The sequence below is a fragment of the Oncorhynchus keta genome, chromosome 10, assembly GCF_023373465.1.
Source record: "Oncorhynchus keta strain PuntledgeMale-10-30-2019 chromosome 10, Oket_V2, whole genome shotgun sequence".
Classification (NCBI taxonomy): Eukaryota; Metazoa; Chordata; class Actinopteri; order Salmoniformes; family Salmonidae; genus Oncorhynchus; species Oncorhynchus keta.
The window spans coordinates 57611370-57630320 of NC_068430.1; the positions used below are offsets into that span (position 1 = coordinate 57611370).

The window sequence follows — 18951 nt, forward strand, 5'->3', positions numbered from 1 at the left end:
GGATGGAATTATGTGATTATTCATTAACCCATAGGAAGTCTCACCCAGTTGACTACTTCAAAATAGTAAAAGTCCTCAATGGGGCTGCATGCTAAAATGGGCTTTTGGCCACTAGTCCTCAATATGATGTGAACTAATACTACAACTGCAGTGTAACAATAGCTTACTGCAATTGCACTACATGGGTCGGTACAAAGCACAGTCAATGAGGGTAAAAACAACATACTTTTGTATATATATTGTGTGTGGACATCCCTTCAAATGACTGGATTTGGCTATTTCAGCCACAACCATTGCCGACAGGTGTATAAAACTGAGCACGTAGCCATGCAATCTCCAAAGAAAAAACATTGGCAGCAGAATGGCCTTAATGAAGAGCTCAGCAACCGTCATAGGATGCCACCTTTCCAACAAGTCAGTTCGTAACAATTTCTGCCCTCCTAGAGCTGCCAGGGTCAACTGTAAGTGCTGTTATTGTGAAGTGGAAACGTGTAGGAGCAACAACAGCCCAGCCGCAAAATGATAGGCCACACAAGCTCACAGAATGGGACCGCTGAGTGCTGATGCACGTAGCGCCTAAAAATCCTCTGTCCTCGGTTGTAACACTCATTATCGAGTTCCAAACTGCCTCTGGAAGCAACGTCGGCACGAGAACTGTTCGTCGGGAGCTTCATGAAATTGGTTTCTATGGCCGAGCAGCCACACACAAACCTAAGATCACCATGCGCAATACCAAGCTTCCGCTGGAGTGGTGTAAAGCTCGTTTGTCATAGTTTGGGCTAGGCCCCTTAGTTCCAGTGAAGGGAAATCTTAACTAAAGCCTACGATGACATTCTAGACGATTCTGTGCTTCCAACTTTGTGGCAACAGTTTGGGGATGTTCCTTTCCTGTTTCAGCATGACAATACCCCGTGCACGAAGTGAGGTCCATACAGAAATGGTTTGTCAAGATCGGTGTGGAAGAACTTGACTGGCCTGCACAGAGCCCTGACCTCAACCCCATCGAACACCTATGGGATTAATTGGAATGCCAACTGCGAGCCATGCCCAATCGCCCAACATCAGTGCCCGACCTCATTAATGCTCGTGGCTGAATGGAAGCAAGTCCCCGCAGCAATGTTACATCTAGTCTTCCCAGAAGAGTGGAGGCTGTTATAGCAGCAAAGGGGGACCAACTCCATATTAATCCCCATGATTTTGGAATGAGATGTTCGATGACCAGGTGTCCACATACTTTTGGTCATGTAGTGTATAAGTATAATAAATGTGTGTTTCACTTGGAACAAAGAGGTGAGCTTTTTTTTTCTCCTATTGTTGGTCAGAGAGAACATGAAGTTATTAAATCTGTTAGGAGTAAAGCTTTGTTGAACAATAGATACAAGCTGTCCTATATCCCACCCCTACAGTAGGCTCCTATATGTGGCTAATGTATTTGCTACACCATAAATAACTATACTGTATGTAGGTTGCCTGTCAGAGTTAGCGCCACCCTAAATACACACAAAGAATCCCAATGTCACTATTGACTAGAGAACAACCAAAATGTGTTTTTAATGGCTGATACCAATTTTTGGGAGTCAAGGAGGCCGATGGCCGATATTTAATGCTGATAATAAATATTATTACATTTTGAAATTTGGGGGAGAAATATTCACAGGGACAACCATGTATGCAATAACAAATTAATTATACAACCACACAATCAATTTCACTTTGTGTTTAGCAATTTAACTACATAACATAATGGGAATAATTGTATTTGAATGGTATGTCTCTTGAAGAACTGGGTAAATCAAGATGTAGCGTAGGCCTATTCAAAATACAGGTGAATGCATATTCTATCGGAGTGTATGCATGCATTGAGTTATTGAGCTAGTTTTGGCTGATTTCAGTGGTCTTTGGTGCTACAGATGAAAAAAATCTGTTTCCCTTTCATTTGGTCTTCCCTTTCATTTGGTCTACTGATCAACAACATTTTCATATATAAGTGGCCTATTGATTTATTTGATAAAAATGTGCGCTGTCTCCTTTAAGAGAAAAGAGACCACTTGTATGTAATTTAGCTAGGCAGTTCTGCTTGGGCAGTTCTCTCAGGAAGGGAAAGAAAAGTAATGTAGCTAGCGAACTCAGTGAATTAACTAAATGTATGGTGGCAATCAGCTTTGAAATTAGCATATTTTGCATTATTGTTAGCTATCACAAATAAAGTCTTAGTACTTGAGTACCCCTGCCCTATATGAAAAGGTCCGGTCACACAAATTTCATAGGTGTCACTGGTCCAGATGGATAATGTAATTTATCGGCATAGTAACAAACCCACACCTCGCAACCCCAAACTGTTCACATCCCTCTTGTTGGCAGAGAGAGAATGTGCGGGTTCAAAGCTAATTTCCCACAATTCTACACATTTTGCATGGGGCAGAGATTTGGCTGTTTTAAAGCTAATTTCCTGCAATTCTATGCCTTCTTCCGTGTCTTATGTGTGTTTACATGATACCAGGGGTCGAAGCCCGAATGAGTAAAAAAGTTTGGGTCCAGATCCGGTCCACAGTCCGCCAGTTAAGTATGTTAGGTTCTTGGATAACATTAGTGAACTGACGTTAGCTTCATATCTAGCAAAGTTAACTCTATGCTGAATGATGTTGTTTACCTAGCTACCTACCAGTATGTTACATTGTAAAGTGCTGCAGACTGTATGGACATCGTTTTGCCTAACACTAAATTAATGACCACCTTCTCCATTTCTACATTCAGTGTGGCATTATAAAAGTACAGCATGAGTGGGTAGCTATAGCAAGCAGCACAGACGTTCCTCTAGGACAGGCTAACTAGCAATGAGTGGCACCGGCTTGCAGAAGTCTCACACGAGGCAAGTGCGTTCACGCTATAAAGGGGAATTTGTCTGTGCCGATACTCAAGGGCCGATAGCTGATAGACTAGAAAAGGCCAAAGATATTGACAGACCGATTATCGGACATTCTTTACTTTGGACACACATACTTTGAAACACATGTACACACACACACACACACACACACGTCCACACATCATGTCAGTGTTCAGAAGTTGCCACAGATTGCCAAGTAATTTCTCTCTGATAAGACACAGACATGTAATTGTCATGCAGGTGAATACTCAAAAGACAATTGTCTTCAACATCCCCTTCTGTTGAACTTACTGACATTACAGCCGACTGAATGGCTGCTTGAGTGCCAGTGACTGTTCTGTGCACTCTCAGATCACATCTACTGTTTTTTTGTCTCTGTACCGTGCTGCTATATTTAGCACTGTACATTCTATGGTGGAGTGTTTGCCCTCGCTGCCTGTCCATGTGGCTGAGTCCAAATATTTTCAACATTCCAATATTCATGTTGACATGAGGACCAACACAGAGCAGCTCAATCACCACTGTGTGTGATTGCTCAGGACATTGCTCATTGCTTCCTGTTAAACAGAAACATATTTGGTAACAGCAAATAGGGCTGTCTCTCAATAGTCTTAACTCACTTCCTTTCCTCCATTATCCAGTTATTTTTCTCTCACCTCTCCGTAGCAATGAGGGAAAGACGACAAGTGAAGGAGGCAAAAGTTAGCGAGGAAATTAACTTATTTTCGAGTATTGGGACAGAGCCAGGGTTTACCTGAACCATAATAGATGTAAATAGACAGGAGAACAAACGAGTAAACAAATTACCAAATGCAGTGTTGTTCAACGCCCTGGTAAAAAGAACATTCTCAGGTAAGCCCAAAGGCCTGGAAATCCTCCAAGATGTGCTTTTATATAACCAGAGCATGAGGGAGCGACTGAGCGTGTCATAATTGGATCAGCAGTCAGGCTCAAGACAAACTGACAGTGGAGTGAGAAATCTGACGGGCTGGACTATCTTTCTGATACACACAGAACCGTACATATTCAAAAGGAAATGGGCAATGCTTCGAGGGTGACTGTTGTTGATGTGTGCAGAGGGTCCCTGGTTCGCGCCCGGGTATGGGCGAGGGGACGGTCTAAAGTTATACTGTTACACTTGCTATGAAAGATGGATGTGAATACTGCATCTTAGGAGTCAATTCCCAGAGGAAACTAATCTTGACAGTCAGAAATAGGAGTCGAGGAATCCATTATCTTGGAGTCGACTCCCCACAACTACGTCAATATGGCAGATGGCAATACTTTGAGAAGTTAAATGAGAAGGAAATGCAAGCTTTGCGAGGTGGAATTGAGGCACAGTAACAGTAGAGAGAGGCACCGTGAGATCTGAACCGTCGCTGGTAGCAGAGCATCTGCATTGTGAATTCACTTGTAATTGTATTTATTTTTCTTATCGTTTTAACGGAAAACCGATACAAAACAAGTTGTTTAAATGTTAACATTTTTCCATTTGTCAGATCCCTATTCAGTACAGTAGTACAGTAAAGTAGAGTATAGCTCAGTACAGTACTTTATAGTGTACACAACTCCAGTGTGCTCTACTGTGTACTGTACTTAACTCTACTCCACAATGCAGTACAGAACTGTCCTGAACTATAACTTTCTTTACCATACTGTACTTTGCTCATGAAACATAGATGTATATGATTGGTTACGATTTTGTTCTGGAACCAACCATGGACGTCTATGTTTTGGCCAAATGAAGGCTCGTTTGGACTGGAACAAAACATCTGTGGATGTTCAAAATCAAAGGCCAAGAAGGACTTCAACCACTTTTGAACGCCCATTACCGTCCGGTGTCGGTCAGTGCTCAGTCGTGATGGGGCTGGTTACAGTACATGGAAAGAGAGGGGGCTCATGGATAGGTGTCGGTCAGTGCTCAGTCGTGATGGGGCTGGTTACAGTACATGGAAAGAGAGGGGGCTCATGGATAGGTGTCGGTCAGTGCTCAGTCGTGATGGGGCTGGTTACAGTACATGGAAAGAGAGGGGGCTCATGGGTAGGTGTCGGTCAGTGCTCAGTCGTGATGGGGCTGGTTACAGTACATGGAAAGAGAGGGGGCTCATGGGTAGGTGTCGGTCAGTGCTCAGTCGAGATGGGGCTGGTTACAGTACATGGAAAGAGAGGGGGCTCATGGGTAGGTGTCGGTCAGTGCTCAGTCGAGATGGGGCTGGTTACAGTACATGGAAAGAGAGGGGGCTCATGGGTAGGTGTCGGTAAGAGCCCGGGGAGAGAGGTGACATTAATTGGGAAGAGAGCGAGTGAGAAGAGAGAGAGGAGTTGTCCAGACTTTTCACACTCTTGCTTTGACCACCAGACGACAGAAAGAGAAAGAAAAGAGTTATGAGCTGAACATAACAGTATGCCAGTAGGAGGAGGACAGTAGCAGTGTAAGGATGGGAAATGGTTGAAAAACATATGCATGCCTTAATACATCTAATCAAAAAATAAATATATAGACTCTAAGAAAGAGACACCCAATTTGACATGTTCCAATGAACTTCACATGTTGGTGCTCATAGGTCCTTTTTACAAGGAAATTACCAAATAGTACAACAACAAACACACACTTCTGTGTGAATGTGCAGGCAGGCAGACAGACACAGACACTCACGCTTTAGGGTATAACAGACATTTCCACGTGCTAGAACATAGGTCCCTCCCCTCTTTACAGCTCTGGTCAATACAACAGACAAATCCACACATGACCACACTATGGGCCTTCACTTACCTGGATCTATAATAGGCCTATTCATTTTGTATGAATATGTTCTTATTTTTACTGTGTACAATGTAAAAGCCACGTAAAAACAAGGCATATGTGTCAATATATTACAACAAAATATAAATACAGTATATGCGGCATATATTGTGAAATATATTTTGGTCATCCGGACCCATTGCATGCTCCTCCGTACAGCTTAGAGTTACTACTGTATATATAGAGTTATATATAGAGTTGCATGCACGTGGCAACACTGAATGTGTGATTAGGAAATGTATTGGGAAATATCAAATATATGACAGCAGTTTATATTTCAGCACACAGTGCTCTGCTAATTGCACAAGTGTGCAAAAACAAGTGTCAAATGTCACACCTTGATACTCACTAGTCCTCACCACATCCCACTTAACCACTTACTGACACGTGTGTTTGACAGAAAGCATATATACACTTCCGTTCAAAAGTTTGGGGTCACTTAGAAATGTCCTTGTTTTCCATGAAAACATACATGAAATTGGTTGCAAAAGGAATAGTAAATATAGTCAAGACGTTGACAAGGTTATCAATAATGATTTTGAATTGAAATAAGAATTGTGTCCTTCAAACTGCGTTCGTCAAAGAATCCTCCATTTGCAGCAATTACAGCCTTGCAGACCTTTGGCATTCTAGTTGTCCATTTTTTTTAGGTAATCTGAAGTGATTTCACCCCATGCTTCCTGAAGCACCTCCCACAAGTTGGATTGGCACTTCTTACGTACCATACGGTCAAGCTGCTCCCACAACAGCATAATAGGGTTGCGATCCGGTGACTGTCCTGGCCACTCCATTATAGACAGAATACCAGCTGACTGCTTCTTCCCTAAATAGTTCTTGCATAGTTTTGGGTCATTGTCCTGTTGTAGGAGGAAATTGGCTCCAATTAAGCGCCGTCCACAGGGCATGGCATTGCAAAATGGAGTGTTAGCCTTCCTTCTTCAAGATCCCTTTTACCCTGTACAAATCTCACACTTTACCACCACCAAAGCACCCCAGACCATCACATTGCCTCCACTATGCTTGACAGATGGTGTCAAGCACTCCTCCAGCATCTTTTCATAGGCTAGGCTACCTGTCGCATCTCAGCAGGAAGTGATCTGGGGAAGCAGATTAACGTGACACCATTGTTGGAATGTGTAGCACAGATACATTTCCCCTTTGGCTGTTTCCTATGTGTCTGATGAAAGCAGCAGATGATGCTGAGCCGGAATGGCAGAGTGCACAGTCAGTATGTTGACAACGAAGGTCTGGGAAAGTATCCCAACTAGTCCAAAGCAGAGCCAAAATCCCCTCAAAACACAACAGAGACAGAGGGATAATAGACTGCAGCCCACTCAGTCACAAGTGCAAAACTTATACTCATGTTATACAAATACTACTAGAACACATGGGCAAACATACTATATACACACACAACTCCTAACTGAGTAACGCAACTGTAACTCATCAAAATAAGCATGTGTAAAGTATTATCCACAATATGCTCAATCCACCACCAGAATTACATACACGCCCATTCTATGTTGCACCACGACACAAACAAACATTAAGGAACAGATCTTTTTTTTTTTTTGATGAGCTCATCGAGGCCTTTTGGTCACAGTGCCTCTTATTTATTGATCGTGCCTTCATTGAGAAAACATTCTATTTTACAATAACGACCTGAGACCTTGACATTTTTTGGGGGGGTCTTTGAATACTGGTTCAGCAGAAAAAGGAAAGAAAGGGTGCTCAACAACAATAAAGATCAGGAGAAGGGCTTTTACCAAGAACAGGTGACTGGCGTTTTGACATCAAGCTGACGTCACTCTGAGGAAGATGTCAGCTTGACGTTGATCGCCAGTCACCTGTTCACACCTCGTACAATGGATTAAAGTGAGCGATAAGAAATCAATCCCTGACTTTTTTTTGTTGAGTGTACCAATTGCCTTTTATCTTGAATGAGTTATTTTGGAAGATTGTCTTGGCAGGCCAGTCTCACCTTGTGACTACTGTTGATGTAAAGAGTTTGATACATATATTTGATTGGTTTATTGTATAATACTCAAACTAACCAACACAAACACCATGCAAATGAATAAACTACAGACACACTGACACAACTGGACGCAACACACTTTGTTGGACCGTGTGAAGAGCACATCCCTTCTCTTTGCCTTGGTTTAATATCCTCTATATTATTACAGTACAGACTGGGCTGTACTTCTGTTCCCAGATGTGGACAGGCTACCATGACTTTCAATGCTTGAGACACCGACACTCAAACACCTGGAAGCAACACACAGCTTTCGTCTTTGTCTTGGTTCAATATAATACAGGTCTTGGTTCAATGTAATACAGGTCTTGGTTCAACATTCTACAGGTCTTGCCAACCAGTCTATGGCGCTCTCCACGGCCAGGATCTATAGGGCCAAGTTGTCTACTCTGGACACATGGGGAAAAAAGTATCAGCAGACAATTCTCAACTTCTTACCAACGGGCCTTTACGTCCATGAATGTGTATCAATACTTTTTCTGAGGCTATATGATGTGTTGTTCAGTAGATTTACTGTGTAATATTAATGTATTTGTTTTTAACCTCATGATCTATTTTACATGCTATAAGATTGCTGGGGGGGATGGGCTTTTAAAATATATCGATATATTTATTATAAAGGTCTTGGTTCAATATAATACAGAATGTGCTTTATTTCTGTTCCCAGACGTTGACAGAGCAGCTCTCACATTCCACCACTCCTCCTCCTCGACCAGAGAACAACGTCTGACTTGGATTAATGCCAGCAAAACTTTTCCTCCTGACTTGCATTCCCTTATAAGCCCTTCCACTAAACATTCAAAACAATACACACATTAAAGAGCTCTGATTCACAAATACAGACACAGAGCCGCACACTTTCTAACTGACACAGACTTTCTTCATGTGTACAACACACAACTCTTAAGACTCAAACAGACACACACTCCTCTCTAACCTGTGAACAGAGTTACATTATAAAAGCTCACCTGTTGTTCCACGGCCACGTCCTGTAAGGCCTGATTGTCCCGAGGAGCTCGTATCCAGCTTAGTAACTGGCCCATTTTCGCCTCTATCTGTTGTGAATGTGTGTGTGAGTGTATGTGTTTGACTCTGTTCCTACTCCGTGAACTGCAGCATGTTCCCCAGTTGCACACAGGGAAGGGGCGGGTACAGGGAGAAAGGGGGAGGGAAGGGAAGGGAGCACAGCAGGGGCAGGGTTAAGGGGAAGGGGAAGGAACAGGGTTAAAGGGAAGGGCAAGGGACAGGATTTAAGGGAAGGCGAAGGCCAAAAGGAAAGAATATATAAGGCCAATACGATTTGAAATAATTGAAAGGTTTGATTCCAAAACGCAATTTACGTACATTTTTCACATTTGTATGAATTCATATGAAATGAATGGTCATGGGTACCTTTCTATGTGTATGTATGTATTATTGCTTTTCGTAAACTTTTAAAACATTTACTTTAGATGCGGTATGAAACACATTCTAAAGTACAATATGCTATTTTCAGAGTCATGTGTTTCGAAAGTTGGGACATTTAGGTTTCTGCATTATGATGGTTTTACATGACACTACAACATTCTATGACAGCCATGTTAGCTCCCATTAACACAGGGTGTGTTCGCAAATTCACCCCGTAGTGCCAGAGTGCGCTCAGTGTGCGCTCTGGGTGTTAGTAAATTCAGAGTGTGCTCAGATAGTCCGTTCATAAATTCCGAGCGTTTCGTTCTCAGAGCGTTCACTGGACACTCCCGGCCAACGAGTATGGTTGATCCGAGCGTTCTGACCGCATAATGGCAGTCAAGCACTTTTTCCTCGCACCAGCAAAGATGGATAGAGTGTTTTCATGTTATCTAGAGCGTTGGTGACTGTAACTGTGCTGCTGGCAACCATTTAATGACGTTTTCTTGCCGAGGTTAACTGACAGCGGTCATATTCAACGTCTGAGAATATATTTTTAAAAAGTTATGTAACTGAATGTGTAGAATTAGAACAACATAACAAATATAGAGAGAAGTTGACCCAACTCTCTAAATATATGGCTATTTAGCGAATCATTTCCATTACATTTGTCTGTTCACTTTTAAGTTAGGTTTCTCTAAATATTTTTTCCAGATTTAGGAACTATTAATTTAGGTTAACATTTGGCTTCGTCAGCCAGATGCGGTGATAGACAGCTGTCACGCTGGCCACCTAGATTTATGTTAGCTTTGAGCTCTAGAGTGTCGTGGACCTTTTGATTATTATGGATTCCTTCGACAGTTTGGAGCCTGTGATACCTGTTACTGTTGGCCGAAAGAGGAAACGTTCTAAAGGTCATGAAAAGGAGAGAGCCAAGATCCAGCGATGCGAAACCCTGCAAACATACCGAGGCTGCAAACAGCAGGCTGTATCACTCCGATAATAAGAATCAATCCATCCTTAACTGGCAAATTAATTGCGACAGACTTCCAATGTCCTTACTATTCCTTAATTTAAAAAAAAAGGTTCCCTTGATTTATACTAACGAAAAAAACTGTAAAACCCCTATAACATTTTTCCAAAAGTTTCTTACATGTCCAAAAAGAAAACACGCATTTTATAGATTACACTGTTCACCCTCAGGAAACAATCAATCGGCTTTGTGATAGGCTATTTGCACAATATAGTTAAAACAAATGGATTATTTTAATATCGATACTTTATTACATGTAACTGTTTAAGAAAACAATTGGGAGACGTTAACTACTGGGGTTCTGTTGTTTGGGGGCGGATATAGGACGTTTAGCCACAAATGAACATGATTATTCGTCTCAAAAATAAAATTGCCCTGCAAAATATTTCTAACAAAATCATGTCTCTCTTCACTAGTCCATGTATTGATAAGATGAAAAAATAATATATCTTTCACAAGATGTGTTTTTAATTGATGTCAATTTACCAACATTTCTGAAAATGGATGTATCACGTTTTGGAATGAAACGCTTCAACTTCATATATTCTTTCTGTGATCGTTTGAGCTTGCTCGCTTAACAATGAACCAATAGAAAAGTCCAAGACTGCAAACCCTGCACATCTGACACTCAGGTTGACTTAAGAGTATTTGAAAGATAGCAAATAGTATTTGAACCCAGGTCTGCAGTCGGTACAGCCTGGCGCCCTGGGCTATAAAGGGAAGGACAGTGATACTGGAGTGACACCACCTGACAAGAGGCCACATCTGAGTCGCTTCTCAGGGAAGTGGCCACGGACCCACACAGTTATGACCACACACACACACACACACACACACACACACACACACACACACACACACACACACACACACACACACACACACCAATAAATCAGACACAAATATACAGTGGGGCAAAAAAGTATTTAGTCAGCCACCAATTGTGCAAGTTCTCCCACTTAAAAGATGAGAGAGGCCTGTCATTTTCACCATAGGTACACTTCAACTATGACAGACAAAATTAGAAGAAAAAAATCCAGAAAATCACATTGTGGGATTTTTAATGAATTTATTTGCAAATTATGGTGGAAAATAAGTATTTGGTCAATAACAAAAGTTTCTCAATACTTTGTTATATACCCTTCGTTGGCAATGACAGAGGTCAAACATTTTCTGTAAGTCTTCACAAGGTTTTCACACACTGTTGCTGGTATTTTGGCCCATTCCTCCATGCAGATCTCCTTTAGAGCAGTGATGTTTTGGGGCTGTTGCTGGGCATCACGGACTTTCAACTCCCTCCAAAGATTTTCTATGGGGTTCAGATCTGAAGACTGGCTAGGCCACTCCAGGACCTTGAAATGCTTCTTACGAAGCCACTCCTTCGTTGCCCGGGCGGTGTGTTTGGGATCATTGTCATGCTGAAAGACCCAGCCACGTTTCATCTTCAATGCCCTTGCTGTAGGAAGGTGGTTTTCACTCAAAATCTCACGATACATGGCCCCATTCATTCTTTCCTTTACACGGATCAGTCGTCCTGGTCCCTTTGCAGAAAAACATGTTTCCACCCCCATGCTTCACAGTAGGTATGGTGTTCTTTGGATGCAACTCGGCATTCTTTGTCCTCCAAACACGACGAGTTGAGTTTTTACCAAAAAGTTATATTTTGGTTTCATTAAGCAGGGGGACACGTCTGGCACTGCAGGATTTGAGTCCCTGGCGGCGTAGTGTGCTACTGGTGGTAGGCTTTGTTACTTTAGTCCAAGCTCTCTGCAGGTCATTCACTAGGTCCCCCTGTGGTTCTTGTGATCATTTTGACCCCACGGGGTGAGATCTTGCATGGAGCCCCAGATCGTGGGAGATTATCAGTGGTCTTGTATGTCTTCCATTTCCTAATAATTGCTCCCTCAGTTGATTTCTTCAAACCAAGCTGCTTACCTATTGCAGATTCAGTCTTCCCAGCCTGGTGCAGGTCTACAATTTAGTTTCTGGTGTCCTTTGACAGCTCTTTGGTCTTGGCCGTAGTGGAGTTTGGAGTGTGACTGTTTGAGGTTGTGGACAGGTGTCTTTTATACTGATAACAAGTGGAGGACAGAGGAGCCTCTTAAAGAAGAAGTTACAGGTCTGTGAGAATTAGAAATCTTGCATTTTTGTAGGTGACCAAATACTTATTTTCCACCATAATTTGCAAATAAATTCATAAAAAATCCTACAATGTGATTTTCTGGATTTTTTCTTCTCATTTTGTCTGTCATAGTTGAAGTGTACATATGATGAAAATGACAGGCCTCTCATCTTTTTAAGTGGGAGAACTTGCACAATTGGTGGCTGACTAAATACTTTTTTGTTCCACTGTACATACATGAACACATCGCAACACACAAATGTGCATAATGCACGCACACACGGTGTTAAAATGCACTGACAGAAAAGGAACTTGATAAATGCACTTCAATCTGTGTAGATGAAGGGGACGATACAGGTTAGACATGGATAGACATGGACAATTGAGACATGGATTGTGTAGGTATGCCAATCGGCGAGTGAATTGGCAAGACAAAAGATTTAAGTGCCTTTGAACGGGGTAAGGTAGTAGAAGAACTGCAATGCTGCTGGGTTTGTCACGCTCAACAGTTTCCTGTGTGTATCAAGAATGGTCCACCACCCAAAGGACATCCAGCCAACACAACTGTGGGAAGCATTGGAGTCAACATAGGCCAGCATCCCTGTGGAACGCTTTCAACAACTTGAAGAGTCCATGCTCCGATGAATTGAGTCTGTTCTGAGGGCAAAAGGGGGGTTCAACTCAATATTAGGAAGGTGTTCCTAATGTTTTGTGTACTCCGTGTATAAATCTACAATATACAGCGCACACTCTTAACCACAGAGGAAAAGTACACACCCTCTTCCACATGGAGTACAACTCACACAATCACTAAGCAATAAGAGATAAGTTGTGCAAACAACATGACAAGCTCCTTATGTGGAGGAGGAGGGAGGGGCAGGAGTTCTGTTTCTATCAATTTTCACTGCCAAGTGTGGCCAAGTTCAACCTCAACTTTCTTGACTGTGTTACCGTAACCACCAGTTCTTATCGGCTACTGGAAGAGGCTAGCATTCCACTGTTGGAAGACTAGCAATGAAATCAGGGGGAGAATCAAAATGAATAGTGCACTTAGCCAGTGAGAAATTGCAATATAAGCTATTACTAGTTCTTAGGTGTGCAAAGATCTGTGGCAAATTGCTTTGTGAGGACTGGCGGCATGCCTTGTGATACATCCAGACTGTATCACAACCGGCCGTGATTGGGAGTCCCACAGGGCGGCGCACAATTGGCCCAGCGTCGTCCAGATACAGTATGTCCGGTGCAGGCCGTCATTGTAATAACAATTTGTTCTTAACCAACTTGTCTAGTTAAATAAAAGGTTCAATTTAAAATTTAAAAAATTTAAAAATGACTAATTTGTCTTGAACAAACAACTTTACTCTGATGTGAGTTGTCGATGTGACACCTACTCACAAAACTCCAATAGTTTGTAGGTCAGCAACATGATGTTGGTCCATGGTCCAGCAATGATTAGCATTGGTTAAGATAGCTAACTTTTGGACCTTACAAATCTACCTTGTGCTTTTGAGTGGACTGTAGATAAAGGGAATGCAAACAAGTTAGTAACACGTGTAAATGTTCTCCTGCCTTGCATGCAGGTGTTGCATGTGCAGGATTCAGTATCTTTCCCTAAAAACTAGAGTATAAGTCAAATAACAATACCCTGACTCTGTTGTATTGCACATAAATATACCTAATCCATGACCTCTCTGTGTCCCTTGAGGTAATCATTGGGCGGGGTGGGATGACAATGCAGTCTTGAGTGAGTCATTGTGACAAATCAGTCTGTGGCCAAAGGGTTGAGATGTGTCCTTGGTCCCCCCAGTATTAGAACAACTAGGGGTGGTCCCAGTATTAGAACTACTCGGGGTGGTCCCAGTATTAGAACTACTAGGGGTGGTCCCAGTATTAGAACTACTAGGGGTGGTCCCAGTATTAGAACTACTAGGGGTGGTTCCAGCATTAGAACTACTAGGGGTGGTCCCCGTATTAGAACTACTAGGGGTGGTCCCAGTATTAGAACTACTAGGGGTGGTCCCAATATTAGAACTACTAGGGGTGGTCCCAGTATTAGAACTACTAGGGGTGGTCCCAATATTAGAACTACTAGGGGTAGTCCCAGTATTAGAACTACTAGGGGTGGTCCCAGTATTAGAACTACTAGGGGTAGTCCCAGTATTAGAACTACTAGGGGTGGTCCCAGTATTAGAACTACTAGGGGTAGTCCCAGTATTAGAACTACTAGGGGTGGTCCCAGTATTATAACTACTAGGGGTAGTCCCAGTATTAGACCTACTAGGGGTGGTCCCAGTATTAGAACTACTAGGGGTGGTCCCAATATTAGAACTACTAGGGGTGGTCCCAGTATTATAACTACTAGGGATAGTCCCAGTATTAGACTTCTAGGGGTAGTTCTAATACTGACCATGTGAGACCATGGCCAACCGGCACCCTCACACCACTCCCATTGCACCATATACCTTACGACACTGAGTAAGAAAAAGGGTATGACCACATGACTGAGATTGTGAAAACTTTATTGGCACTTGCTATATGATATTGAACCAACCAAGCAGTGACACACAGCTTCAGTGCATAGCTCAGGCAATAGATATGTAAACACATAGAGGTAGGCCAGGACACCTAAGATGAGAAAGACAGATGGATTTTTTAAAATGCAATATATGTCAGTGTTGTATCAAACACTGATCAGACATAATCTAACAACTTTACATGGGAAAGTTAAAGTCAATTTCAGAAATGTAAATCCCAGTGACCATTTTAGAACTTAGTGGCTGGTCAATAATGTAACTTCTGTGTTGTGAAGATGTTCCTCCCTACCAGTAGGGGGAACCTGGAGGCATCTGTTGCTTTGGCAGATCTCACTTCTGCCACCAGTTGCATTGAAATGTGGCCTCACTACTCAGTGCTTACTGTGTACTTTTCCCAACAAGATCTCACAGTTTGACTTCAGTATTCGACATGGGCCAGGAGGATACATGTAAAATTACATTTGGATTCATTCCCGAATGGTTCGGGTAAGGGTTAAGGTTTGGGATAGAGTTAAAACAGAAACAGCTCGACGGTTAACTTTAGGAATTAATTCCGAATGGTTCGGGTTAGGGTTAAGGTTTGGGGTAGGGTTAAAACAGAAACAGCTCAACGGTTAAGTTTAGGTATTCATTCTGAATGGTTAAGGTAGGGGTTAAGGTTTGGGATAGGGTTAAAGGGAAACTGCCTCCTCGAACCAACTTCTCTGGTTATAAACAGCCTATGTAGCATTGATATGATTCAGAAACATTCATTCCAGAGTCAAAATTGACTACAAAGTGTAAATAGGATAAGTTTGGTCATAAAGTCTCATCCAAAATGAGATTTGGAAGTAAGTGTGTGTACAGGTATGGATGGGTCGGGTATGAATTACTTACATGCCCACTTTTGCCAATGATGCCAATTATTGCCTAGAGACAACAGGGTGTGGTCTGCACCCCCAGCTGCTTTGTTTTTTATTTCACCTTTATTTAACCAGGTAGGCTAGTTGAGAACAAGTTATCCTTTGCCTGGCCAAGATAAAGCATAGCAATTCGACACATACAACAACACAGAGTTACACATGGAACAAACATACAATCAATAATACAGTAGAAAACTCTACATACAGTATGTGCAAATGAGGTAGGATAAGAGAGGTAAGGCAATAAATAGGCCATGGTGGCAAAGTAATTACAATATGGCAATTAAACACTCGAATGGTAGGATGTACAGAAGATAAATGTGCAAGTTGAGATATTGGGGTGCAAAGGAGCAAGATAAATAGATAAATACAGTATGGGGATGAGGAAGATTGGATGGGCTATTTACAGATGAGCTATGTACAGGTGCAATGATCTGTGAGGTGCTCTGACAGCTGGTGCTTAAAGCTAGTGAGGGAGGTAAAGAGCCTCCAACTTCAGAGATTCTTGCAGTTCGTTCCAGTCATTGGCAGCAGAGAACTGGAAGGAAAGGCGGCCAAAGGAAGAATTGGCTTTGGGGGTGACCAGTGAGATATACCTGCTGGAGCGTGTCTTACGGGTGGGTTCTGCTATGATGACCAGTGAGCTGAGATAAGGCGGGGCTTTACCTAGCAGAGACTTGTAGATGACCTGGAGCCAGTGGGTTTGGCGACGAGAATGAAGCGAGGGCCAGACAACGAGAACATACAGGTCGCAGTGGTGGGTAGTATATGGGGCTTTGGTGACAAAACGGATGGCACTGTGATAGACTGCATCCAATTTGTTGAGTAGAGTGTTGGAGGCTTTTTTGTAAATGACATCGCCGAGGATCAGTAGGATGGTCAGTTTTACGAGGATATGTTTTGCAGCATGAGTGAAGGATGCTTTGTTGCGAAATAGGAAGCCGATTCTAGATTTAATTCTGGATTGGAGATGTTTAATGTGAGTCTGGAAGGAGTGTTTACAGTCTAACCAGACACCTAGGTATTTGTAGTTGTCCACATATTCTAAGTCAGAACCGTCCAGACTAGTGATGCTGGATGGGCAGGCAGGTAAGGGCAGCGATCGGTTAAAGAGCATGCATTTAGTTTTACTTGCATTTAAGAGCAGTTGGAGGCCACGGAAGGAGAGTTGTATGGTATTGAAGCTCATCTGGAGGTTAGTTAACACAGTGTCCAACGAAGGACACATGTGTTATAGACGTGTTGTTATGTCTACAACGTACGCCCAATTGCTCGGCATTGGAGTGAAAATAGGCTTCCATAAAGTTGGTACAAACGTCTAATGCATCAACAATATTGCATAAGATGGCAAGGAATGGATTCCATAAAACAAACGCACGACATGATGGCTGTAACTGGTGTGTGGTGAGAAGCTAGCTAGCTAGCTATGATACTGTGCTTTAACTAACTAAATACATACTAGTAGCCTCTCCCTAATGTGTAATGTGATGTAATGTCAAAGAGAGGAAGATTTGCATAGCTAACGTTGCACCTGACATTTAGGTTTGATTGAATGTAACGTTAGCCAGCTTGCAATCGATAATGTTTCATCTCAAACTGGCTAGCTAAGAAGATCCCAGCCAATTCATTTAAACTCAGACAAATATATTGATAACTAACCAGGGTTTGCAAGTTAGGTAGCTAGCAACTTTTATGAGAATAGTGCTACTAGTGCTAAAACAACATGCCTGTTCTCATTAAAGTCTATTGTGTATTTTTTCGGGTAAAAATAAATGAAGAATGGTACTTGTCTAGCATGAGTACCAGTATTTTTAGCTAACATGCTACAAATATGTGTCAGCATGCATTCAGCAACGTAATGCTACACAGCTGGTTGCATATGATGCTTTCAAGACAACTGGGAACTCTGAAAAAAACAAGATCAAATCATGATATCAGTGATCTTCAGGTCGGAAAGTCGGAGCTCTCGAAAGATGCCGAGTTTCCAACTTGGGTTTCCGAGTTGGATGACTGTTCAAAAGATTTTTTCCATTCGTAGCTATTTTTTTCCAAGTTCCCAGTTGTTTTGAACGTCAGCGTCACTGGCCTGAATCTATTCTGTACATACAGTCACTCTATTAGTATTGTAATGAAACAGGCAGGGAGCAGGTCTCGAACCCTCGACCTTCTAGCCCGAAGTCCAGCGTGCTATCGACTTTGCCCCAAAAGCATGCTCTAGCGGCAGAGTCGATATCCACGCTTATAAAGCCAGGGTCGTTACACTACTCCCTCCTTTCAAAGAGTGCGTCCTCACGCTAGCTTGCGACTCTACGTCTTACGAGCTCACTGGCCAAGCACACGCACTGTCGTGGATGCAAGGTCCGATCACTTCTGACACCATTGTAATGTAACAGGCAGGGAGCAGGCCTCGAACCCTCAACCTTCTAGCCCGAAGTCCAGCGCGCTATCGACTGTGCCCCAAAAACATGCTCGAGCGGCAGAGTCAATATCCGCGCTTATAAACCCAGGGTCGTTACAGTATGATTACTTCCACACTTTAGAAAATGTAATTTTCTCGCTATACTGTATGTTTATTTTATTTCATTCACAGGCTACTTACAAACCTGTTGGATTTGTTGTTCAGCAGTGTTGTGGGAACCCGCCTACCATATCAAATCAAATTTTATTTATCACATACACATGGTTAGTAGAAGTTAATGCGAGTGTAGCGAAATGCTTGTGCTTCTAGTTCCGACAATGCAGTAGTAACCAAGGAGTAATCTAACCTAACAATTTCACAACAACTACCTTATACACACAAGTGTAAAGGAATGAATAAGAATATGTACATAAAAATATATGAATGAGTGATGGCCGAATGGCATAGGCAAGATGCAGTAGATGGTATAGATTACAGTATATACATGTGAGAAATGTAGGGTATGTAAACATGATATAAAGTGGCATTGTTTAAAGTGGCTAATGATACATTTATTACTTCAATTCTTCCATTATTAAAGTGGCTAGAGTTGAGTCAGTATGTTGGCGGCAGCCACTCAATGTTAGTGATGGCTGTTTAACAGTCTGATGGCCTTGAGATAGACTGAAAAACATCTTCTCTCGGCCCCCGCTTTGATGCACCTGTACTGACCTCACCTTCTGGATGATAGCGGGCTGCACAAGCAGTGGCTCTGGCTGGTTGTTGTCCTTGATTGTCTTTTTGGCCTTCCTGTGACATTGGGTGGTGTAGGTGTCCTGGAGGGCAGGTAG

General features: G+C 42.3%; 1 protein-coding gene across 24 annotated transcripts in view; it reads right to left on the minus strand.

The window, feature by feature from the left end:
• The window catches only part of LOC118389024 (calpastatin-like), a 64100-nt gene that overhangs the window by 36140 nt on the left and 9009 nt on the right, over positions 1-18951 (minus strand). Inside the window, exon 1 of one of the 24 annotated variants that reach the window (XM_035778687.2) lies at positions 8694-8880. The exons of 20 other annotated variants lie outside the window; for them this stretch is intronic. In XM_035778687.2, coding sequence (XP_035634580.2) covers positions 8694-8768 — 75 coding nt within the window. In that variant the 5' untranslated portion in view covers positions 8769-8880. Of the gene's footprint in view, positions 1-8693; positions 8881-18951 lie in introns of those variants that run through there. 3 more of the 24 variants (XM_035778692.2, XM_035778708.2, XM_035778714.2) reach the window with 3 other exon arrangements.